Source organism: Anomaloglossus baeobatrachus, chromosome 2 (assembly GCF_048569485.1).
Source record: "Anomaloglossus baeobatrachus isolate aAnoBae1 chromosome 2, aAnoBae1.hap1, whole genome shotgun sequence".
Lineage (NCBI taxonomy): Eukaryota > Metazoa > Chordata > Amphibia > Anura > Aromobatidae > Anomaloglossus > Anomaloglossus baeobatrachus.
In genome coordinates this window covers 327,999,308-328,024,863 of record NC_134354.1, presented here as the reverse complement: position 1 = coordinate 328,024,863, position 25,556 = coordinate 327,999,308, and the positions used below count along the sequence as shown (strand labels likewise).

Below are 25,556 nucleotides of genomic sequence, written 5' to 3'. Positions count from 1 at the left end.
TCCATCCAAACTTTCATCTCAAACAAGAAGAAGACTGATCAGAGATACAGCCAAGAGGCCCATGATCACTCTGGATGAACTGCAGAGATCTACAGCTGAGGTGGGAGAGTCTGTCCATAGGATAACAATCAGTCGTACACTGCACAAATCTGGCCTTTATGGAAGGATGGCAAGAAGAAAGTCATTTCTCAAAGATATCCATAAAGAGTGTTGTTTAAAGTTTTCCACAAGCCACCTGGGAAACACACCAAACATGTGAAAGAAGGTGCTCTGGTCAGATGAAACCAAAATTGAACTATTTGGGCACAATGCCAAACGATATGTTTGGCATAAAAGCAACACAGCTCATAACCCTTAACACACCATCCCCATTGTCAAACATGGTGGTGGCAGCATCATTGTTTGGGCCTGCTTTTCTTCAGCAGGGAGAGGGAAGATGGTTAAAATTGATGGGAAGATGGATGGAGCCAAATACAGGACCATTCTTGAAGAAAACCTGTTGGAGTCTGCAAAAGACCTGAGACTGGGATGGAGATTTGTCTTCCAAGTTCATTGGGAAATCTGATGACCTTGCTGGAAACTCACCTGTCATTAGCGATGCTGTACCCAGCGCTGTCCCCCAATGCTCCGGCTTCCAGCATTTCAGTGCAGTGAATAATTAATGATAATAATGAGCGGGGGTCAGAAGCGGGAGGCAGCAGAGCAGAAGAAATCAATGCTGGATACAGGTGAATATAGAAAAATCTTTTTATTTCAAAAACCTGTGTTTTCTGCGGTACGTTTTACACACGTATCACATCATTGTGCGACCCGTGTGACACTCGTGCTGCCGGATAAAAAACTGACATGTCTCAGTGTGTGCGTGTGGGGCCATGAGGGGTCACACGGTCCATGTGAAAACATGTCAGTGTGAGTAACACGACAGAATATCATTTGTATGTGTGGCATCCGTGTTTAAAAATGGATGTCACACGTACCTGAAACACGGATGTCTGAAACCGGCCTTATTGCCCTCCCGGTGTACATTTAGGCATCCTGACGCTACATTGTTGCAGCTTTCCCCAATGTCATCATTGAGCAAAGGTTTTAAACTAGATTTGATAAATATACACACCACGTCACCTTTTTTTGTTTGTCCTGTACTTTCTGAATGTGGTGTAACTTTGTGTTTGTCTTATCCAGCCAGGTTTCCCTTATGCCCACAACATCATAATCCATGGTTGACATAAGAGTCACCAACTCATTCATTTTGTATACAAGACTTCTTGCATTTGCAGTAATCATTCTACAGTTTTGTTTTTTTTTGTTTTGTTTTTTTTAACTGCATAGAATTATGATGGGTTCATGGAGAACTGGGCTGACGTCTCTGTCATCTACAGGCTCTAGGGATGGGCTGCACTTCAATGGGGAGGGTGCAGCTTTGCTGGGGGGGAAAAAAATATCAGACAGATGGAAGAGCTTTTAACACTAGAAGTCCCAGAAATTTCGAGCTCCCCCCTGAAGTCCGGAAAGAGGGTCAAATCAAACTGAATAAACTGAATAGAACTAACTAGAAACTAAATGGCTAAACTCAATGGAAAATAACAACCTCCTATGGTGCGACAGTAGTGGCCTTAATTACAGAACAAAAGACGGTGATTATAGGATGTTAGCTAAAATCCTTCAGGTCATTCAACCCGTAAATCCTTCAGGTCATTCAACCCGTCTCTGGGTTCCAAAGGTAGAAATGTTAAACGACCCCTCTCTGGGACTTCTAGTGTTAAACTAGGGTCTGGGGCAGGGAGGGTCAGGCAGAGAAGTCAGCCCAGATCCTCATTAACCCATTATAATTCTATGCAGTTGAAAAAAACTGTAGTATTAGTGCAATAATTTTTCACTAAAATTCTAAAACTACAATTACTAAGTGGATGTCAGGGAAAATAAACGGCTGAGTGCACGCAACTATCTGATGCTAATTTTGATTCTATATAGTAATAGAAAAAAAATGTATTATAATTCCACTAAAATTCTGATACAATTACAGATATAAGTAAAAAAAATAATACAAACAAAAACTGGGCGCCCACAACTATCTGACGCTAATTGTGATTATATTTTTCTAAAAAATACTGTAGTGTACACAAAGTACTACAGCATATTATTACTGTTTACGGTCCTGTCTATCCCTATCAACAAATCTAACTAATTTTAAATTATTCTTTTTATTTCTTTTTTTTTTTTTTTTTTTTTACACTTTTAAAAAACAAACAACTCAATACCAATCAGTTATGTGCGTCACTAATTAGTGCTCAGCAGCTGCAGGATGCATACATTAAGGTATTTGCAAAGGAAAAAAAATGCAAAAAAATTGTTCCATCAAGTACTGATCAGCGCTCGGCAACGGAATGGGGAAGGGGTTAGGTACAGGAAGAAAGGGTGTAAAAGGGGGAAGAGAGGGATCGGAGTTGATTAGAGAAAAAAAAAAGCAGGAGACACTAATAGGTCAGGAACAATCTATTGTTCTTCAGCTCTTCAATCAGAAGCAGAAGTGGTGGCACAGTCTAAAATACTCTGTTGTGTAACAGCACTGATCATAGCTTAGACATTAATGTTTCAAGCAATTTAATTTGCCAAAACATTGTAATTGCTGTTATTGTACTTGTAGGGGGGTGGCAAAACCCCTCCGTGGTGACCAGTCCATGTGCACTGCAAATACAGCAGATACCTTCAGATATTGCGGCAGCATTATTACCATAACGTAACTGTACACCATAGGAAGTGGATATAGCTACATCAAAGGTAGTGAAGAGGGTAAGAACCTGTTAAGTATTTTTGTACATATTCACAAATTTTGCACAGATTGTCAGCCTTTGATTTCTGTCACACGTGCTGTACAAAATAAATTTAAACATGTCATAGTCGGAATTCCAAAATACCCATGTGCCATTAGAATTGTTGTTGCATTTGGCTATATCTTTACAGTGTAGAAGGAAATTGGAGCACCTGAGGCAAACGCAAACTCGTGAAGAACCTACAAACTCCTTGCAGATGTTGCCTTTGGTGGGATTTGAATGCAGGACACCAGCACCAACTGCGAAGGAACCGTTCTGTACTTAAGATATCTTACAGAAAACTTTCTTAACATCTAACTTGACAAGTTTAATTGCTTGTACTGTGTTACGTGTTAACATAGTTTTCTGCATCAAAGTATAGTTACTGCGTTACGTTTTACATTAAAAAATGCTTCATCACTAGCTGTTGTTTTCTATCTGTTAATGGATTGCTAATAAAACTACTGAATTATCATATAAATTATTTTTTTATTAATATTACTATTATTACTATTATTAGTACAACCAAATTAAGTACTGAACATTTTACATTTCAATTGATATTTTCTGCAGAAATAAACTTCAAAAACATGAAGTTTGCATACGAGTAATCGGAGACTTGAGTTTGCTTCCTGAAGACATCCAGAAGCTTATTGCACATGCAGTTCTGGAAACCAAGGCTTACTCCAAGTAAGTGTTTAGACCAGCAATCCCTTGTAACAAAAGAGAATGTCAAATAAGTCATGAAGATTCCATGCATGCCCAGGCTGAATGCTTTAACAATTCAAGTGAAAAAAATTTAGTTCTCAATGAAAATTTCTGTGCACAAGAATTGGAGTTGCTTCATTTCAGTTAGAATATATTCTCTTTAGTACGATGTCTTACATAGTTACATAGATTCAAAAAAGACCTTGGTCCTACTTCAACCTTACTCCATGAATTATACATTTTGTCACTAAATCATTTATAACTGACAATGTTGTGTGTACTGAGGAAATAATTCCAGCCCTTTCTTTAAAAGCTGTTATATTGTCTGCCATAACTACCTCTTGTGGTAGGGCATTCCACAATCTGACTGCTCTAACGGTAATGAACTCTTCCCTATTGTAATGTTCGGTGCAAAGGAGGATCCATGGGACCGTGCACCGGACTCCCCCCAGAGAGACTACCAGGAGCGAACCCCTATACAGGGGCTGTCTGGCGGCCCCCGAGAGGGCCTAGATGCACAGCAGCCGGGGCACAACAGGAATGCGGGTTAGCGTCCATTTTAAAAGCATGGCAGTCCCGCAGTCCTATTAACAGAAGGTCATGGTCCTGAGTGAGGGCTAAGCTTGCAGGTGACGGCCCAAGCTGTGTTTAAGCTCTATATTCCAGCAGTACAGGAGCTGGGTGGGGAGGGGGGGTGGTGGCAAATCACTGGGTCCTGCCTCTCTTTATAAACCATATACGGATAAGGCTGCACATCAAACTTAGATAATAGTATAATGCCTCAAGCATATGGACAAATATTGGAATATACAATGAAAAATGCTACTTGCTAATTTGAACATGTGAATAATGAATTGCATACCTGCTATGAATATTAGGAAAAAGGAGATATTTAGCAATCGCATTGATCAATGTAACTGTGCAGCCTTATCCGTATATAGTATGTAATTTTTGGCTTGCACTCATAATATATATATATTAGTGCTCACTTCAGTTATCCTATTCAGTTCTCTTTATAAACCAGCAGGGGGAGGGAAAAATGCTTTGCCAGGTGCTGAAGAGCGACAAATGTCCACCAAGGAGTACTTCTGCTCCCCTGTCAATGGCCTCCACCCTGTATCCAGGGTCTGCTCCCCAGGTTTTGGCTCCAGAGCAAATCTTGACACACAGGGAGAGCAGGGGTAGAGCAGGGGTAGAGAGAAGAAGATGGCTGACAGCATGATGGGCACTGATGGAGGAGGGGAAAATGTAGGCTCTGTCTGTTGGGAACTCACTGCTGATCCCTGTCCTCCAGTAACTGGTGCAGCAGCGCTGTGTGCCCCAAGATGCTACGCTGCGGGGAGGAGGAAACTCTGCTGTGGCTGGAGCTCCCTCACAGCACGTGTCCAAGGTGGTCTCCAGAATGCGTGGGTGTCCCGCCTGGCCGGAACATCCGCTCTGCTCCTCTGAAGCTCAGGGGGAATCCCCACTCGCAGGAGACAGCTGCCAGAGCAGGAGAGGCCGTGCACCCGGAGGATTACCACATGATACAATCAGAATACTGGAAACTCAGTCTTCACGCTATATCGCTCCGCTTCCCCATCTAAGCAGTTTCTTCTAGCTCTCAAATATTGTCTCTTCGGTATACCTCTCCGAAGGGGAGTGGGGTGATAGCTATCCCAGAGAAGTCCATTCGTAGTAGTAGGTTTTCTATACATGCTAGTATGAATGTCCCAGTCTTCAATCGAAATCTCCAAATCCAGAAATAGGAGTCTTTGCTGATTCAACTCAAAAGTGAATCTAAGATTGAAATTATTATTAAATTATTTTATCCGTTGGCCAACATCCTCTTTCGTGCCCGTCCAGATGACAAAAATGTCATGTGTATATCTATGCCATGTGGCAATCCGGCCCTACAAACAATTGCCTTCATCAGAAAAAAATAACGCTTTCCTCCCACCAGCACAGGAGGAGATTAGCATAAGTGGGCACACACAGACTGCCCATCGCGGTCCTCCAGAGCTGGTGGATGTACTCATTGTTAAATAAAAAATAATTATGATGTCGATTACATGATAATTCCAGGACAAAGATATTGTGTCAATCAAAATGTATGGCTCTACTGCAGAGGTAATGTTCTACTGCCTCCAATCCCTTTTTCTGTATAATGCTGCTATACAGGACCTCTACATCAAAGCCAGATATGTCCCTTTCTCTGTCATTCTAGCCAACCAATTTCAAAAGCAAGTCTAAGGTGTCCCTCCGATGCAATGGCATCGATGTAATAAATTACCGTAAGAACACAAATTTTGGTCCCAAAATGTCCTACTATACCAACATTTTACGCGCTTCCAAAGAAGCACATGGGGATCAATCAACTTAAAGGAATCCCGATAATTGCCGGAATCAATTACATCAGTCAAAATGTAAGCATTTACATCAATAATATCTTACAGGCATTTTTTCCATTGATAACATCGTATCTGAGGTACACCTCAGACCTGCTTTTGAAAGTGGATGGAATGACAGAGAGAGGGGCACATCTGGATTTCATTGATGTAGAGGCCCTGTATAGCAGCATTATACATAGAAAGGATTGCAGGTGGTATCTGGGATAGCCATCACCCCACTCCCCTTTGGTGAGATATACCGAAGGGACAATATTGGAGAGCTAGAAGAAACTGTCAGAGGAAAACACCTTTAGAGTTGAGGCTCTCAAATTAAGAAATAGATTTAGAGAGAGGACACCCTTAATAAAGCATACCAATATGCTTTAGGCAGAGAAAGATGATCTTTATTAGTACCAAAACCTAAGAAGGAAAGGAAATCAAGAGTCATTGGAACATGTATCATCATTTAAGCCCGCCTGGTACACAGTCATTACAGGAAACCCACACCTGAGAGTACATGGTTGGATAGGAAGATTTGTGATACCTTCAGGTGTGGTAACTAATTTCTGCAGGTGGATTGTTCCCTCTAAATTCTTTCTCAGTGCATCCTCGGGTAGGCAATTCTCTAAGGGATTTCACCAGCTGCATGACAGTAGGAGTGTAGCGTATATGGCCACCTGTGTGTGTTCCCTTAATTATAGAGGGAAAACAAATCACGAATTAAGACTGCATATCAACGAACACTTGGGGGACATACGACATAAGCGAGATAACCCAATCTCCTGTAATGTGAGGGAATGCCATGGAGGTGATGAGATATTATGCTTTTGTGTCTTGGAGGTACTAAAAGAGGATGCTAGAAAGGGTGACTGGGATAGGAAAATTCTGCAAAAAGAAACCTAGTGGATTTCTAAAATGGAATCCATTAAATCACAAGGTTTTAATGAGTTGCTAACTTATGGATGCTTCTAAGACCGATTTTGGCCTTTATGTTGCGCAAATTGGATTTTTATAAGTTAAAGAGAAGAAAAAAATTGGGGTGGTAACTTCCTTTGGGGGAAAATTGTATTTTTCCAGTTGCTGGGTAGCTGATAAATAAGATTTTATGCTGGAACGCTAACATAAGTCCTATGAGTCGGGCTATGTATGTACAGTCCCTGACAGAAGTTCTGTCCTTATCCATGTTATGTAAATAAAAGCTTATAACCTGACTTTAAATTCATCCATTGGTTTCATAAACTATTCTTTTGAAAGCTGAAACCCTCCCAAATTTGGTTTAGGTTATGAAAATTTGCTGAAATATTGATCACTTAATGAACACAAGTCAGATTTTGGCAGAGAAATGTTTTGTCGCCTTGTCATATAATGCACCCAATCCTAGTTTATATCCCCACCTGTGCTCACTAAATGATTGGTTAATTAGTGGATGTGTATAAAAAGAAACACAGCACCCCAGACCTTCAGTTGAACTGCAACTTGACCTCTGACAACATGCCAAAAATCCACCCTGCGACCAAAGCCTTGATTATCAAGAGGCTGAAAACGAGATCCACTGCAGAGGTGGCTGGCACCTTTAATGTGTCTCAGCGTCAAGTACAAAGAAAAAAAAAAAAGATTTGAAGAGACTGGAGATGTTTTTGACAAGCCCAGGTCCGGCAGACCCCGCAAGATAACTGCTCAGGAGGAACGTTTGTTGGTTAGGGAATCCAAAGCCAGCCCCTCTTCCACTGCAGCAGAGCTCCAAAAGGCCTGGTCACCTCAAGTCCCTGTGTCAACTAGAACAGTTTGTAGGATTCTGTCTCGAAATGGCCTCCATGGTAGAATCAGTGCCCAGAAGCCAGCACTAAACAAAAGGCAATTAAAAAACAGTGTGGCATTTGCCAAGTCCCACAGCCTGCTAAACAGATGGACGCTGGAAAAGTGGCAAAAGGTGGATTTCTCTGATGAATCTTCAGTTGAATTACACCACAGCCGCCGCAAATACTGCAGAAGACCTACTGGAGCCCGTATGGATCCAGAAAACCGTTAAGTTTGGTACATTCCCAATCATAAAAGGGGTCAAATTCTGCAGTAGGATAGTGCTCCATCTCATACTTCCATCTCTACAACAAAGTTCCTCCTGGCACAGAAGAATAAGGTGCTCAAGGACTGGCCAGCCCAGTCACCAGACATGAACATCATTGAGCATTTTTGGGGTAGGATGAAAGAGGAAGCTAGGAAGACAAAACCAAAGAATCTAGATGAACTCTGGGAAGCATTTATAACTGCATTTTTTTGCTATTCCTGATGACTTCAATAAATTGTATGAATCATTGTTGAATCGCATGGATGCAGTCCTTCAAGCTCATGGACGTCACACAAAATTTTACATATGGCTCTAATAGCACCACAACGTCATTCACCAATGTTATGTAACATATCTTTGTATTAGAAGTTAATTATTTGTTTGAATTTCACATTACTTTCTGTGGGCGACAAAACTTTTGTCTTGCCAAAATCTGACCTTTCTGTGTTCATTAAATGATCAATATTTCAGCTTTGCAGCAACTTTATTTTCATAACCTAAACCAAATTTGGGAGGTTTCAGCTTTCAAAAGAGTAATTTATAAAACCAATGGATGAATTTAAAGTCTGGTTATAAGATTATCTTTACATAACATAGATAAGCGACAGAACTTCTGTCTGGGACTGTACAGTGCCTTGCAAAAATATTCTGCCCCCTTGAACTTTTTAACCTTTTCCCACATTTCAGACTTCAAACATAAAGATAAATATTTTAATGTTATGGGGAAAAATCAACAAGTGGGGCACAATTGTGAAGTGGAATGAAATTTATTGCTTATTTTAAACGTTTGTAAAAAATAAATAAATGAAAAGTGGAACGTGCAATATTATTCGTCCCCTTTACTTTCAGTGCAGCAAAATCACTCTAGAAGTTCATTGAGGATCTCTGAATGATCCAATGTTGTCCTAAATGACTGGTGATGATAAATATAAGCCATCTGTGTGTACCGTAATTAAGTCTCCGTATAAATGCACCTACTATGTGATTGTCTCAGTGATCTATTTAAAGCACAGAGAGCATCATGAAGACCAAGGAATACAACAGGCAGGTCCGTGATACTGTTGTTGAGAAGTTAAGTCAGATTTGGATACAAAAAGATTTCCAAAACTTTAAACATCCCAAGGAGCACTGTACAAGCGATCATATTGAAATGGAAGGAGTATCATACCACTGCAAATCTACCAAGACCTGGACGTCCCTCTAAACTTTCATCTCAAACAAGGAGAAGACTGATCAGAGATACAGCCAAGAGGCCCATGATCACTCTGGATGAACTGCAGAGATCTACAGCTGAGGTAGGAGAGTCTGTCCATAGGACAACAATCAGTCGTACACTGCACAAATCTGGCCTTTATGGAAGAGTGGCAAGAAGAAAGCATTTGTCAAAGATATCCATAAAAACTGTTGTTTAAAGTTTGCCACAAGCCACCTGGGAGACGCACCAGACATGTGGAAGGAGGAGCTCTGGTCAGATGAAACCAAAATCAAACGTTTTGGACACAATGCCAAACGATAAGTTTGGCGTAAAAGCAACACAGCTCATCACCCTGAACACATCATCCCCACTGTTAAACATGGTGGTGGCAGCATCATTGTTTGGGCCTGCTTTTCTTCAGCAGAGACATGGAAAATGGTTAAAATTGATGGAAAGATGGATTGAGCCAAATACAGGACCATTCTTGAAGAAAACCTGTTGGAGTCAGCAAAAGACCTGAGACTGGGATGGAGATTTCCAACAAGACAATAATCCAAAACATAAAGCAAAATCTACAATGGAATGGTTCACCTATAAACGTATCCAGGTGTTAGAATGGCCATGTCAAAGTCCAGACCTGAATCCAATCGAGAATCTGTGGAAAGAGCTGAAAACTGCTGTTCACAAACGCTCTCCATCCAACCCCACGGAGCTCGCCTCTTTGCAAAGGAAGAAAGGGAAAGAATGTCAGTCTTTCGATGTGCAAAACTGATAGAGACATACCACAAGCGACATGCAGCTGTAATCGCAGCAAAAGGTAGCACTACAAAGTATTAACTTAAATGGGTCGACTAATATTGTACGCCTCACTTTTGAGTTTTTTATTTTTTTACAAAAGTTTAACATAAGCAATAAATTTCGTTCTACTTCACAATTGTGTCCCACTTGTTGTTGATTCTTCACCATAACATTCAAATTGTTCTCTTTATGTTTGAAGCCTGAAATGTGGGAAAAAGTTGAAAAATTCAAGGGGGCCGAATACTTTCGCAAGGTACTGTATCAGTCACTAAAGATTGTTCTTGATATTATGGTTACTCCATAATCAATAATGACCCAGATTGCTGTTTGAGGTGATAGGAGAAGATCTGAGATAAATTTAGGGTGAATAGACCTTGTATTAGCCATTAAGGCTTCAGTGTAGGAGAGTATAAACAATATTTTAGTTGATAGAGTGGGTGGAGTTTTTTGATTGACAAGACCGGGGGATGATGATTCGGGACGCACAAGCGATGCGCCTATTAGAAGTATCTGAATAGGCTCTGCGCATGCGCAATACGTGAATTGGGCAGAGTTTCCCCATTGAGAAGGTAATGTGGCTTTGGCACATGTGTTGGTATGCCGGATTTTCCGCGATACTTGGGAACTCTGGATTGGATAAGAAAGCCTTTTGATACGCTGAATGCCAGTCTTGGTAGGTATCCAACAGCAGAGCCATTTGACCCGCATGTGTCGGCGGGAGGAGGCACATCCAGTATCCCGGTCCCATCTATTAGTGACTCAGGTGGGTGCACATTCCCGCAGTTGAATGCTTGGATGGCGAGGGACTGGTGAATTTGATCTTATCAAATTCTCTACCAGTGCTGAGGATTGAACCTGGGGACATCGCCTGACATAAAGACCGGGGTTAGTGAATTCCCATGATTCGGATGTATTAGGAATAAGTTTTGAGATGGCACAGGGAATGTAGGTGGCTGAATAATAACTTTGGCACAATAGAGTGCACTGTCTCTTACAATGGATATACAAGTGCATCTCAATAAATTAGAAAATTATCAAAAAGTTAATTTATTTCAGTAATTCAATACAGAAAGGGAAACATATTATAAAGAGTCATTACAAACAGTGATCTATTTCAAGTCTTTATTTCCGTTAATGTTGTTGATTATGGCTTACAGCCAATGAAAACCCGAGCCATTATCTCAGAAAATTAGAATAATTACCACACAACACATGCAAAGGCTTTCTAAGTCTATAAAATGGTCCCTTAGTCTGGTTCAGTAGGCTACACAATCATAAGGAATACTGCTGACTTGACAGATGTCTAGAAGGCAATCATTGATACACTCAACAAGAAGGGTAAGCCACAAAAGGTCATTGCTAAACAAGCTGGGTCTTTGCAAAGTGCTGTATCCAAGCATATTAATGGAAAGTTAAGTGGAAGGAAAAAGTGTGGTAGAAAATAATGCACAAGCAACCGGGATAACCGCAGCCTTGATAGGATTGTTAAGAAAAGGCCATTCAAAACTTTGGGGGAGATTTACAAGGAGTGGACTGATACTGGAGTCAGTGCTTCAAGAGACACCACACACAGATGTATCCAGGACATGGGCTACAACTGTCACATTCCTTTGGTCCAGCCACTCATGACGAATAGACAATGCCAGAAGTATCTTACCCAGGCTAAGGAGAAAAAGAAGTAGACTGTTGCCAGGGCTTTGGCGACTGAGTCGTAATTGGTGTCCATTTTGATGGAGTCGGAGTTGGCGTCTGTATAAAATGGACTGACTCCGACTTCTAGAATATATAAGAAATTAAGTACAGCAGTTCAATGCAGTATGTGATGAATATTTTTTTTCATATGAATTTGGGAAAGTTATGAAATGCCCTTTAAATGTCTGTTCTATTCCTGATAAAAAGAATTTAGGCTTTTAGTTGAGATGAATCTGTGCTGCACTTCAGCTACATGATATAAGTAGTGATGTTACCATTTTAGTACAGTAAATTAATCACAAACATGAGTCATGTACAGTTGAAACCAGAAGTTTCCATCCATTCTCTATAAAACTCATATGCATGTTTTTCTCACTATCTGACATAAAATTAGAATAAATCTTTCCCGTTTTAGGTTAATTAGGAAACAAAATTATTTATATTTGCTAAAAGCTAGAATAATGAGAGAGAGAGTGTTAAGGCATTTTTATTTATTCAAGGTAAAAAGTTTACATACACCAAGAGTACTATGCGTTTAAACAATATGGGACAGCCCATATGATTATGTAATGTCTTTGGAAGCTTCTGATAAGGTTTATTGGCAACAGCTGAGCTAAGTAGAGACATACCCGTTGATGTATTTTAATGCACACCTGAAATACACTGCTTCTTTGTGTAGCATCATGGGAAAGTCAAAAGAAATCAGCCAAGATCTCAGGAAGAGAATTGTGGACTTGCACAAGCTCGTTCATCCTTGTGTGCAATTCCAGATACCCGAAGGTGCCTCATTCATCTGTACAAACAATTGTAAGCAAGTGCAAACTAGATGGCAATGTCCAGCCATCATACCGCTCAGAAAGGAGACTGTTTCTGTGTTCTATGTAGCAGAGATGAACAAGCTTTGCTCAGACATGTGCATATCAACCCAAGAACAAAAGCAAAAGACCTTGTGGAGATGCTGGCGGAAGCTGGTAAGATTTTGTCATTATCCACAGTGAAACGAGTACTGTACCAACATGGGCTGAAAGGCCACTCTGCCAGGAAGAAGCCATTGCTCCAAAAGAAACATAAAAAAGACAGATTAGTGTTTTTCAAATGCACAGACAAACAAAAACCTTAAATTTTGGAGACATGTCCTGTGGTCTGGCAAAACTAAAATTGAACTGTTAGGCCATAATGATCATCGTTACGTTTGGAGGAAAATAGGAGACGCTTTGAAGCCTAAGAACACATCCCAACTGTGAAACACGGGGGTGGCAGCATCATGTTGTGGGGATGTATTGCTGCTGGAGGGACTCATGCTCTTCACAAAGAAGATGATATCATGAGGACAGAAGATTATGTGGCAATACTGAAGCAACATCTCAAGACATCAGCCAGGAACTTTAAAGCTTGAGTAGAAATGAGTCTTCCAAATGTACAATGATCCGAAGCATACTGCCAAACTGGTTACAAAGTGGCTTAAGGATAACAAAGTCAATGTTTTGGCCATCATAAAGCCCTGATTGCTGATGTATGTAAAGCGCTCTGGAATTAATAGAGTGAAAAATATTATATGTTATCTCAAAAATATTGAAAAATTATGGGCAAAGCTGAAAAGGCTGGTTCAAGCAATGAGAACTACAACTATGGCTCCGTTACACCAGTTCTGTCAGGAGGAATGGACCCAAATTCCTACCAGCTATTGTGAGAAGCCTGTGGAAGAATATCCAAAACATTTGACCCAAGTCATACAGTGTAAGGGCCATGGTACCAAATACTAATGAAATGGATGGAAACTTTTGAATTTGCAGAAAGTAATAAAAATGCCTTAAACATTCTCTCTCATTCTTCTGACATTTGGCAAATAGAAATAATTTTGGTTCCTGATTGACCTAAATGGGAAAGATTTTTTTCTGATTTCATGTCAGATGGTGAGAAAAACATGAAGTGTCTGTATAGAGAGTGGATGGCAACATTTCAATTGTATGAGGGAGTCTGAGTTGTGCAGTCGGAGCTGGACTCGAAATTAGGTAAATTGAGGAGTCTGAGTTAGATTCGGAGGTTTGGCTTACTGATTCCACAGCCCTGACTGCTGCACAGTGGTCCAAGGTGTTTTTTCAGATTAAAGTAAAATTTTGATTTTCATTTGGAAATAAAGATCCCAGAGTCTGAAGGATGAGTGGAGCAGCACACAATCCAAGCTGATTGAGGTCTAGTGTGAAGTTTCCACAATCAGTTTGGGAAGCCATGTCATCTGCTGGTGTAGGTTCATTGTGTTTTATCAAGACCAAAGTCAACGCAGTCATCTACCAGGAAATTTTAGAGCACTTCATGCTTCCCTCTGCCGACAATCTTTTTGGAGATGGAAATCTAAATTTCCAGCAGGACTTGGCACCTGTCCACACTGCCAAAAGTACCAATACCTGGCTTAATAACCACAGTATTACTGTGCTTGATTGGCCAGCAAACTTGCCGGACCTAAATTCCATAGAGTACATATGAGGTATTGTCAAGAAGAAGATGAGACACCAGACCCAACAATGGAGACGAGCTGAAGGCTGCTGTAAAAGCAACCTGGGCTTCCATAACAGCTCGGCAGTGCCACAGCCTGATTGCCTCCATGCCACTCGGCATTGATGCAGTAATTCATGCAAAAGGAGCCGTGACCAAGTATTGAGTGCATTTACTGTACATACTTTTCAGTAGGTGCTAACATTTGAGTTTAAAATCATTTTTTCAGTTGGTCTTAGAGATTTTCTGAGAACTTTTTTGAGTTTACATTGGCTGGAAGCCATAATCATCAACAGTAACCGAAAAAAACACTTGAAAAAGATCACCCTGTTTGTAATGACTCAATATAATATATGCTTTTCTCTATTTGTATTGAATTACTGAAATAAATTAACTTTCCAGGTTGTCCCTCATGACAGCACCACAGTTGCTCCCTATCCTCTGTAGGGACCTTGAATACACGCAAGAAGTTAAAAACCCTTCCCACCCCATCCTCACCAATGTTTTTCCTGTCCCTACACAGGATAGCATGCATGAGCAAAAGATCTTACTTACGGCCCCAGGGGAGCGGTGGTGGTTTTGTGCTGCCTCCTCCCTGGTGAAGCAGGTCCGCAGCTGGTATCAGAGGATCGGTTCCTCAGCCAGGCTGGTCTGAGCGGGAGCTCCCAGCATGTGCCACTTCCCTCAACACAGGGACTCTCGGCGCCTCGCTCCAGCATGCCTGCCGATCTCTGCATGTGCATTGCTAGGGCGGTGCTTCCAGGTATGCGCAGGAGCGCTCTGGGGAGCGCGAGGATACTTCCAGTTCAGCTGCTGAGGTCAGGACCGCATGGAGCGAGGAGACCAGGGGAACGGGTATAGTATAAAAAGGGGGGGGCAGAGTACCTATTGTCTCCTGCTTGTCTGTGAACTTGGAGGGTTCACTGAAGTCTGGGTTCCCCCCCCAGAGTTGCAAGTGGTTCAAGTAATTCAACTTCTACTCCATCTCGGCAGGGTCTTTTGCGCCATTAACAGGTGCCTATATATGTTTTCCCTTAGGACAGGGACTCCCCTCCGACCCTGCTGTAGACAAGAAAAAGGATACAGTTAAAAATGCCGTTTCCAAAATCCAAAAGGTTTCCCAATTGCAAGTTGGCGGACTCTTACAGCGTCTGTGTGCCACATGCATCTCATCCCTGCTTAATGAAGAACAGGAGTCCCTCCTGTCTAACATGCACAATATCATTAGAGAAGACGTCCAGGCATCCGTGGCATCCCTGTCTACTACATCTTGGGCCCAGGGGAAGTGGAAGAGACCCAGGAGGGAGGTAGAACCATCTTTGGATGAGGAGACTTCTATCTTTCGGTCGGCCTCTGCCTCGGAGTTGGATGTGAAGCCCGGGTCGTCACCTACCCGGCACAGAAAGAAATCCTTCTGGTTTGACTCCAAGGATACTGATGCTGTCCTGCATTTAGTCCACCAAACCATGCAGATTGACGAGAAGGAGGGCCCAGCTTCTGTCCAGGATCAGATGTTTGCAGGCCTGCGGTCCAGACGTTCTCAGGTGTTTCCCATGAATGTTCATTTACATGACATTATCATAGAGGAGTGGGAGAAGGTGGAAAAGGGAGCCTTTGTCCCTCTTGAATTTAAGAAATGTCTGCCCTTCAATGCGGAAGATGTGAAATTGTGGGACACTTCCAGTGATTGATGTTTCAATAGTGAAGGTTCTTAACAAGACGTCTATTCCGTTCGAGGACTCGTCTGGTCTAAAGAATGCGATGGACCGAAAAGCAGACGGTCTTTTAAAGAAAGCCTGGGAAGCTTCGGCTGTTTCCATGAAAACCAACATTGCGGCTACATCAGTGGCTAGTTCCATGTCCTTGTGGCTGAATGACTTGGAAGATCATGTCAAGTGGGGTACTCCTCAGGATACCATCCTGGAATCCCTACCCCTTTTGAAGATAGCCACTGCTTTTCTTGCTGATGCCTCATCAGAGACTCTTAGATTTTCAGCTAAGAATAACGCTTTATCTAACACTGCCAGGTATGCCCTATGGTTGAGGTGTTGGTCAGGGGATTTAGCTTCCAAAAACAAGTTGTCCTCTATCCCCTTCTCAGGGCACAGAGTCTTTGGTCCTGTTCTCGATGAGCGTTTGGACAAAGCCTCTGTTAAATAGAAGGGTTTTCCGGAGGAAGCCAGAAATCCCAGCCCTTTCGGAGGTCTTTTCCTCAGCGTAGACGGCACTTTCGGGGGAAAAGAGGCTTTCCGTGGTGGGGTTATAAGAGCAGAGACAAGAAAACCCAGTCCTCCTCTAAATTCCGTTCCAAACGTTCATGACAGTGTACAGATGGGGGGGTGGGGCTTTCCCAGTCTCTGGAGGGTTGGCAGTTGGTCACCAAAAACCCATGGCTCCTTACCACAATCTCAGAAGGGTACCGTATAGAATAATCCCGCCTCCCTCCTCAGCGTTTCTGTATCACTAAGGGCTCTCCCGCCTCCCTCGGTCGTCTTTGGGCAAATGTGGCCATGCTCTTAGACATAGGAGCAGTCGTTCCAGTCCCCTTATAGCACAGGGAGTGGTGATGTGTACACTAGACTTGCAGGATGCGTATTACAATCTTCCCATTCACCCATTCAGTCAACAGTTTCTTAGATTCTCTCTTCAGAAAGGCTCAGTCACACGCCACTATCAGTTCTGGTGCCTTCCATTTGCCCTCTCAGCACCCCGAAAATTTACAAAAGTAGTGACGGACATGGTGGCTTACCTTCGCTTGCAGGACGTAGTGGTTGTTCCATATCTCGACGACTTTCTCCTGATCGATCACAAGATCAGTTCCGGCGATGGAGCATCATCTTCAAGTCACCAGGGGTGTACTTCGGAAATTGGGCTGGATTTTTTGCCCAGGGACAAAGTGGTGGCCATCTCCCAGGAAATAAGTGCGTTTTCAGAGAAGGAAAAGGTCTCAGTCCGCCAGGCAATGAGTGGCTGGGGCTGATGACTTCTTGTATAGGAAGCGTACGCTGGAGTCAGTTTCACTCAAGACCACTGCAGAAGGATGTACTTGCCATCTCCGCGAGACACAAAACTTCACACTCAGTCACAGGTTCATGCTCTCAGGAAGGCCAGAAATTCTTTACAGTGGTGGAAGAAGATATTGAACCTGACCAGAGGCGTTTAGTGGGTATTGGATCCGAGTATTCCTATAACGACGGACGTGAGCCGCTCTCGGCTGGGGTGCCAAGGTAGTTCACTCCTATTTCCAGGGGATTTGGCCTCCAGTGATCCAGTCAGTCGTCCAACTTCCGGGAACTAAGGGCAGTCCTAGAAGAACGTCGTCTCAGTAGGCCGGCTCTACAGGGTCAACATATAAAAGTTTACTCGGACAACATCACGACTATCTCTTTTCTCCGTCACAAAGGTAGATCCCGACATCCGAGTTTACAGAGGCTGGCAGAAGATATCTTCCTACTTCTGGAAAGCACTGTATCTTCCATTTCCGCTTTTCATCTCTGGGGATTGGACAACAAGGAGGCCGATAATCTCAGTCTTCGTCAAATGAGAGCATCGGAGTGGAGCCTGAATGCTGCCGTGTTTCACAGACTAGCTCACAGATGGGGTCAGCTTTGCCTAGACCTGTTTGCTAGCAGAGAAAATGCCTATGTACAGCTTTTTTTTTTTTCTCCCTCAGTCCGGCGGACGATCCAGTGGCAGTGGACGCCCTGTCTCAGTTCTGCGTAATAGGCCTGCTCTATGCCTTTCCACCAGTCCCATTGATTCCAAGGATGCTGCGGAAGATTTGAGAAGATCAAGCAAGGGCCATAGTGATTAGTTATTTTCTGGCTAAAACGCAGCTGGTTCACCCTGCTTCGCCAACTGTCAGAAGAGGATCCGATTATTCTTCCACTCTGGGAGGATCTACTCTCTCAAGGTCCTCTTCGGCATCAGAACCTACAACAACTGCAGCTCTCCGCCTGGATCCTGAGCGGGAGATCTTAGCCTCAAAGGGTATCTCTGATCAGGTGATTACCACTATGCTAGCAAGTAGAAAACCGGTCACTAAAGCTATTTATCATCAAATCTGGAAAGTTTTCTGGACTTTCATAGGTACCGGCCATACGGACCAGACAGAACCCAATATCCTCAGCATACTGGATTTTCTCCAAACAGGCTTTAATAAAGGTTTAAAACAAAGTACTTTGAAAGTACAGGTGGCAGCTCTCAGCGCGTTCCTCGACACTCAGTTAGCCACCCATCCTTGGATACTGAGGTTCATGAAGGCCGTTCAGCGACTACGACCCACTTTGACAAGTACGTCTCCACCTTGGGATCTGAATCTGGTCCCGAATTTTCTATGTGGCCATCCTTATCCCGCAAATTTGGATCTGGATATCAAACAACTTACCCTAAAAACAATCTTTTTGGTGGCCATTACTTCTGCTAAACGAATAGGGGAACTTCAGGCTTTCTCCATCGAAGATCCATACCTTCAAGTGAGAGAAGATTGCGTGGTCTTAAAGCTGGATCTTTCCTTTTCTCCTAAAGTCTTGTCTACTTCCACGCTCAATCAGGAGATTATGCTACCATCCTTCTGTTCGTCTCCCAAAAATACAAAGGAGCAGAAGCTACATTCCTTGGATGTTCGTGCGGTGCTATTGGTCTATTTGGAAGCTACCCGGTGCTGGAGAGTGGACTCTAATTTGTCATTTAGTTTGCGGGGAAGAACAAAGGCAGGAAGTCATCTAAATCTTCCTTGGCTAGATGGGTTAGATCCCTGATTCAGTTGGTCTATTTTTCATCTAACGTTACTCTCCTGGGGCTTGTCAGGGCCCATTCCACTAGGGCACTTTCCACTTCCTGGGCAGCTAGAGCAGGGGCTTCCCTTGATTAGATTTGTGCTGCAGCTCTTGGTCAGGCCCGTCTACGTTTTGTAAACATTACAAATTGGATTTTCTCTCAAATCAAAGATGGCCTTCGGTAGGAAGGTTCTTCGGGCAGTTGTCCCTCCCTAAGACGGTTTATTGAGTATACTCCTGTGGTGCTGTCATGTGGACGACATGGAAAGTAAGAATTAGACCTACCAGTAATGATATTTTCAAGAGTCCATCATGACAGCACCCTTATATCCCTCCTTTCTGGCATATGTGAAGTTAACGTGTTTACCAGGCATAATAAAATAGCGTTTTACCCATCCTGGTGTGGTAATTGTAAAAGCAATGATGGTGATGGCATGGGAGGGGCTTTTAACCTTTTGCATGTGTTCATGTCCCTACAGAGGATAGGGAGCAACCTCCTGTGGCGCTGTCATGATGGACTCCTGGAAATATCGTTACCGGTAGGTCTAATTCCTACTTTCTGATGATATTCTAACTTATTGAGATGCACTTGTATATTGTTATGATTAGAGGTGGGTTTTGGAATTTTATACACTGGTTATTAGTGTTAATATACCTGGTGCAATGTTATATGTATATAATGGTTGGAAGATGATTCCCTCATAAGATAATTGAAAGAATCTTTCTATATATCTTTTCGGCATCTCTTTTAGAACTTACCATGAAGGGTCTTCATTTCTGTACTCATAAATGTAGACACTGTGGACTTCTTTGAATATTTGAGCCTCCTGATGACCCTCACTATTGCAGAGGGAAATACTTTGAGGCAGAGGAATAATGAGGCAAGGCTGTGATCGAGACATATGTACAGTAAAATTCTCTGGAAGAGATACCAAACACATAGATTGAACTATGGATGGATGAGTATTTAAAGTGAACATTTGACTGTTTTGTTACAATCTCTGGCCTCTGATTATTATAATGGATACAAGTAAAATATATCTTTGTACCGTGTTAGCCAGTAGAGATAAAAAAAAATTTGTTTAAAAGAACAGAAAGTCCTCAGTGGTTGATACCTTTTAATGGCTAACTGAAAAGATGGTAATAATTGCAAGCTTTCGAGACTACTCAGGTCTCTTCATCAGGCATGGTATAACACAAAATCTGAAGTCACATATTTATACACAACAGGACTTAGAATGGGGGCAGTAAAAATCTTTTTACTGCCCCATTCTAAGTCCTGTTGTGTATAAATATGTGACTCTTCAGATTTTGTGTTATACCATGCCTGATGAAGAGACCTGAGTAGTCTCGAAAGCTTGCAATTATTACCATCTTTTCAGTTAGCCATTAAAAGGTATCAACCACTGAGGACTTTCTGTTCTTTTAAACAAAATTTTTTTTATTATAATGGAGACGTTTTTCTGGATGCAAGTGTCAATAACTAAAGATGAGAACTGATGATGGTGTGGACTATTCTTGAGTATACTTGCAAAACTGTCCCTGCGGAGATCTTCAAATTATGTTTATTCTCTTATAATGACAGCTATTTATATATCTATGTCCTCATAAGTTCTTATGGAGGTTGTCTGCAGAAACTAATATGAGTATATGGGCGGCTGTGTGTGAGGGCGGCTGTCTGTGCGGGCAGACGGCGGGCTGCCTCTATGCGGGCAGGCTGCCTCTCTGTGCAGGAAGGCGGACGGCTGTCTCTCTGTGCGGGCAGGTGGGCTGCGGTGGCTGTATGGAAAAAGCTGGTGCAGCGGGTGTCCCAGATACTCTGGGTTCAAATGATGGTGCCCAGAGTCAGTGAATGCGCAGATGGAGCTCTCGGCCGAGATCTCAATCTGCTCATGCGCAGCTTCGAGCGCCATTTCTTTGATGCCACGACTGCCGACAAAGCATCTGGGACACCTGCCGTAAAGGTCTGCTCCACACAGCCACCGCAGCTTTCACTGCCAGGATAGACTCCACTGCTGCCAGGACTGACTCCACTGCTGCCAGGATGGACTCTACCGTTGCAAGGACACCACCCCCATCACCACCCTTGCCTCCTGTGACTCCACTCCACCACCGCTGACTACCTCCAGAACACACCCCCCCTGCCCCTCCGACTTGTCTGTAAAACAACACCTTTTTTATCTTTAAATTTGGGGTCAGTATTATAATCCAGTGCGTCTTATAAAACGAAAAATACGGTATTCGAAAAAGACAGCTAATAGTTTAATAGCAGATGGATCCTTCAGTTAGTCTAAGTTTTTTATATCTTTAGCCCTTAATATTTAAGAAGGAAATGTGAGAATAAGATGAGGGAGAGCTGCCATTAAGCGGGGACACTGATCTAACATTCGGATGAATACCTCTGCTTATAGGCAGGATTATCAGTCAATGGGAATATATTGGGGACAAATATAGAGCCAATCATAAGGATACTAACTTCCATTATTGGTATCTTGGCATAGCTCCATTGATTAAATCTGTTAAGTTTTCATGATGTATATTGATTATCGGTGTATTTTATTTTTATTCATTAAAAGTTATATATTAAATTTGAGGTAAAATTTTTATACAATATTAGAAAGGACCCCGGATCAATTACCATATTTTTCATTTTATAAGACGCACTGGATTATAAGACACACCCAAAATATAGAGAGAAAAAAAAAATGGGGTCCTTTATACTCCGGTGGTGTCTTAACGTAGGGGGGCGACAGCAGTGGGGGAGCGGGCTCACAGGAGGGAGGGGGTGCTGTAGTAGGGCAATGCTGGCTGCAGTGTGGCCGGCTGCGCTTGCCGCAGTGTGGCCGGCTGCGCTTGCCGCAGTGTCGCCGGCTGCGCTTGCCGCAGTGTCGCCGGCTGCGCTTGCCGCAGTGTGGCCGGCTGCGCTTGCCGCAGTGTGGCCGGCTGCGCTTGCCGCAGTGTGGCCGGCTGCTGTGCTGGCTGCTGTGCTGGCAGGGCAGTGCAGGGGTGAGATGCTCTGTCGGCGGTGCGATCTACAAATACTGCCGCCAGGAGTCGGCGCTTGAACAGATAGAGCTCTTGGCTCAATGACAATCCGAGAGCTCCATCTGCGCACACGCCGACTCCTAGTGGCATTATTTGAACATCGCACTGCCGACAGAGCATTTCACCTCCGCAATGCCTTGCTCCACACAGCGCCCACCGCAGCCAGCACAGTCCTGTACTGCCGACAGAGCATCTCACCAGCCGCAGCCAGCACAGCCCCGCACAGCTGACAGAGCATCTCACCCGCCGCAGCCAGCACAGCCCCGCACAGCCAACAGAGCATCCGCTGCACCACCCTGCTTCCACTGCAGCCAGCACAGCGCCCATTTTTCACCTCCCGGTAAGCTACATTTGGATTTTAAGACACGCCCCTCATTTTCCAAGCAAATTTTTGAGAGGAAATGGGTGTCTTTTATAATCCGAAAAATACGGTATCTAATTAGATATGTTAAGGGAGCTTTACACGCAGCGACATCGCTAGCGATGTCACTCGTGAAAGCGCTCGCCCCGTCGTTTGTGCGTCACAGGCAAATCGCTGCCCATGGCGCACAATATTGTTAGTCCCTATCACACGGACTTGCCTGCCTAGCGACGTTGTTGTATGGCCGGCGAACCGCCCCCTTTCTAAGGGGGGCGGTTCATGCGTCGTCACACGGCAGCCGTCCAATAGAAGCGGAGGGGCGGAGAGCAGCCGAAAGAAAGTGACGCCCACCTCGTTGCCGGAGGACGCAGGTAAGGTGTTGTTCGTCGTTCCTGGGGTGTCACACATAGCGATGTGTGCTGCCTCAGGAACAACAAACAACCTGCATCCAGCACTATCAACGATATTTGGGATTAGAACGACGTATCAACGATAAGGTGAGTATTTGTGATCGTTAGCGGTCGTTCGTAGGTGTCACACGCAACGACGTAGCTAACGAGGCCGGATGTGCACCACGAATTCCGTGACCCCAACGACATCTCGTTAGCGATGTCGTTGCGTGTAACTGGGCTTTAAAAAAGTGTCTCTAACTCAGATGTTGCCAATAATAAATAATATAAATATAGTATGTGACACATACTATATTTATAAGTATATCTATATCCATAATTGTCCTCTTAGCCTCCCATGCTTGTTTAATCCATACTGCCATGCGTACTACATTCGGCAGGCTACAAGCGATATATCCACGCAATAGACTTCACTTACTATACCAACCAAGGTAGACCTCCCGGCTTCATTGCAGATCTGAACTGACTTGACCTTGGGCATACGCAGTTCATCTTTTTCCCACGGTCTTGAACTCATTTCACCTTCCCTGCTGGCTTACAGCTGAACTCGCTTGCACTTTCTTGGCACATGCGTGGTATTTATTCACTCTGGCACTTGCTCCTCTTTTAGTGAAGTCACCAAACCTTTCATTTTCTCATGTAATCACGAAATAAAGTCTACAGATTTGTTCTAATCAAACATTTTTACAATTTTCTTTTCTCTTTTTAATTTCCTTTTATATTTTTTATTCATCTCTTATATTTTTATATTCTCACATTTTCTTTCCCTTCACCCAATTTTTCATAAAAAAATATATTATTTTTGTAAAATTTCACCCACAGTCACACGGATTTAATTAATTTTCTATCAAAGCTGAAATTAAATAACTTTATTTTATTAATATCTAAATGAAAAATTGAAGGTTATAGCTCAATCAGCACATCAATTTCACTGCACTGATCATCATTTCCTCTCAATACCAAGTTTCACCACAGTCCTGAGGGTGGAGCAATGGGTAATTTGCTCATCAGGCACCCATCCACAAACGTTCCTTCTAATATATGAAAGTTCGAGACACCAACACCAAAATATATAAAAAATATATTTTTATTTTTCAATTTTCACCATCAGTCAGTTTTTTGTTTTGATTCTTTTTCCCCAAGTGTCTCATAACATCGTTTATGTATATTGTCTTCATCAATCTTTTCTTCCTTTGCGTAACTCTGTCAATTGATGTATTCGTTGTTGTTTTCATTCAAACACGTAAAATCCCACCAGGTTTTTTTGTAAAGTGGTGGTCCAGTGACATCACTGGAGATGTATATATGTGGACGTGTCCTTGTTATGAGCAGATTTTATGTTCTTTTGCTTGTTGTCCTGATGAAGGGAGCTGAGACTCCTGAAACGCGTTGACCTGTGCATGAAATAAAAAGACCTAAATTATTAATTCGTTCCTGATGTGGTGATAAGCGCTGCTGGACTACCTGATTCTCTCCCTACCTACTCATATTGTTTAAAGGCATAGTACGCTTAGTCAGGGCCGTATTTGGCCTTCATGCTGCCCTAGGCACTTTAAGTGGTCGTGCCCATTACTGACAATGCACACTGAGTATGTGCACACGACATCTATTTAAGGCCGATCTACTCTGTAACACACTTGAAAAAGTGCTAAACGCTAAAAGAATGAACATCTATACTTTCTGCGCATACATTCAGTTTTTTTAGCTTCTTTTAACAGCTTCAGGTTTTCAAAGACACCAAGCAGTTAAAATGGGTAACCGAACCATTTTTCGGACTGGTATCGCCAGGAAGTTGCTGACTAGTATTTAATACAATTTCAATAAAAAAAAAAAGATGGAAGCATTTCCTAACATGTCATCTGCCTGAAAAACTCAAAAGATTTTAAGATGTCTAAAAGCCATGGTGGGTACATACCCTAACAGTTCATATACGCTTTTGATAGCAGTTAAGTTGCTTGTACACAGACTACAGTTGGCCGAACCAGGAAAAAGACAGGTTCGGCCGACAGTCTGATTGTCAGGGAGAGGAGGACCTAGAATGTCCAATTTCGGATTATGGATCCTTTTTTCCTCTAAGAGATGAGCACACCACCAGAGATGTCTGGTAGCGTCTGTCTCATAGAGAACACAAGAGCACTCAACAAAGTGAGCGCTCCTGTGCATGGGAGAGTCAGGAAGATAGCTGTCAGCCGAATGATGGGACAGCTGTCTATAGTGTATTGGGGCTTTAGTCAAATACTCGTTCTGCTGACATATGGACTCATTGAGAGAGCTATATTTTTAATCTGGCACAGTAACCCTATAATGATCTACTATCAAGTCTAAAATTGAAATATTGCTACATCTAAAAAACTACATCACCAGAATTAACCTCAAATCACGATATTACCAGAACCAACCTCATTTCATCGCTATTTCACTAGAACCACCACACAGCTACATTACCAGAACCACCATCTGCATACAACATCAACAGAACCAAGCTCAAATCACTACTACATCACCAGAACCACTATTGGTACTTTATTTCATCACCAGAACCAGCCAGAATTCAAGATTACATCACCAGAACCAAAGCCAGCCCAAAATATAATTGTCTGGCATGAAACTGCAGCTTCTAGTATGTCTTTAACAATGGTAAGGAGATAAAGGCCCCTTTACACGCAACGACATCGCTAAAGAGAGATCGCTGGTGTCACGGAATTCTTGACGCACATCCGGCCTCGTTAGCGACATCGTTGCGTGTGACACCTACAAGCGACCGCTAACGATCAAAAATACTCACCTAATCGTTGATCGTTGACACGTTGTTCATTTTCAAAAAATCGTTGC

General features: G+C 42.8%; 1 protein-coding gene across 5 annotated transcripts in view; it reads left to right on the top strand.

The window, feature by feature from the left end:
• The window catches only part of DHDDS (dehydrodolichyl diphosphate synthase subunit), a 178,596-nt gene that overhangs the window by 86,352 nt on the left and 66,688 nt on the right, over positions 1–25,556 (top strand). For all 5 annotated transcript variants that reach the window (XM_075333894.1, XM_075333893.1, XM_075333892.1 and 2 more), the window contains one exon: positions 3,384–3,500. In XM_075333894.1, the coding sequence (XP_075190009.1) occupies positions 3,384–3,500 (117 nt within the window). The remainder of the gene's footprint in view (positions 1–3,383; positions 3,501–25,556) is intronic.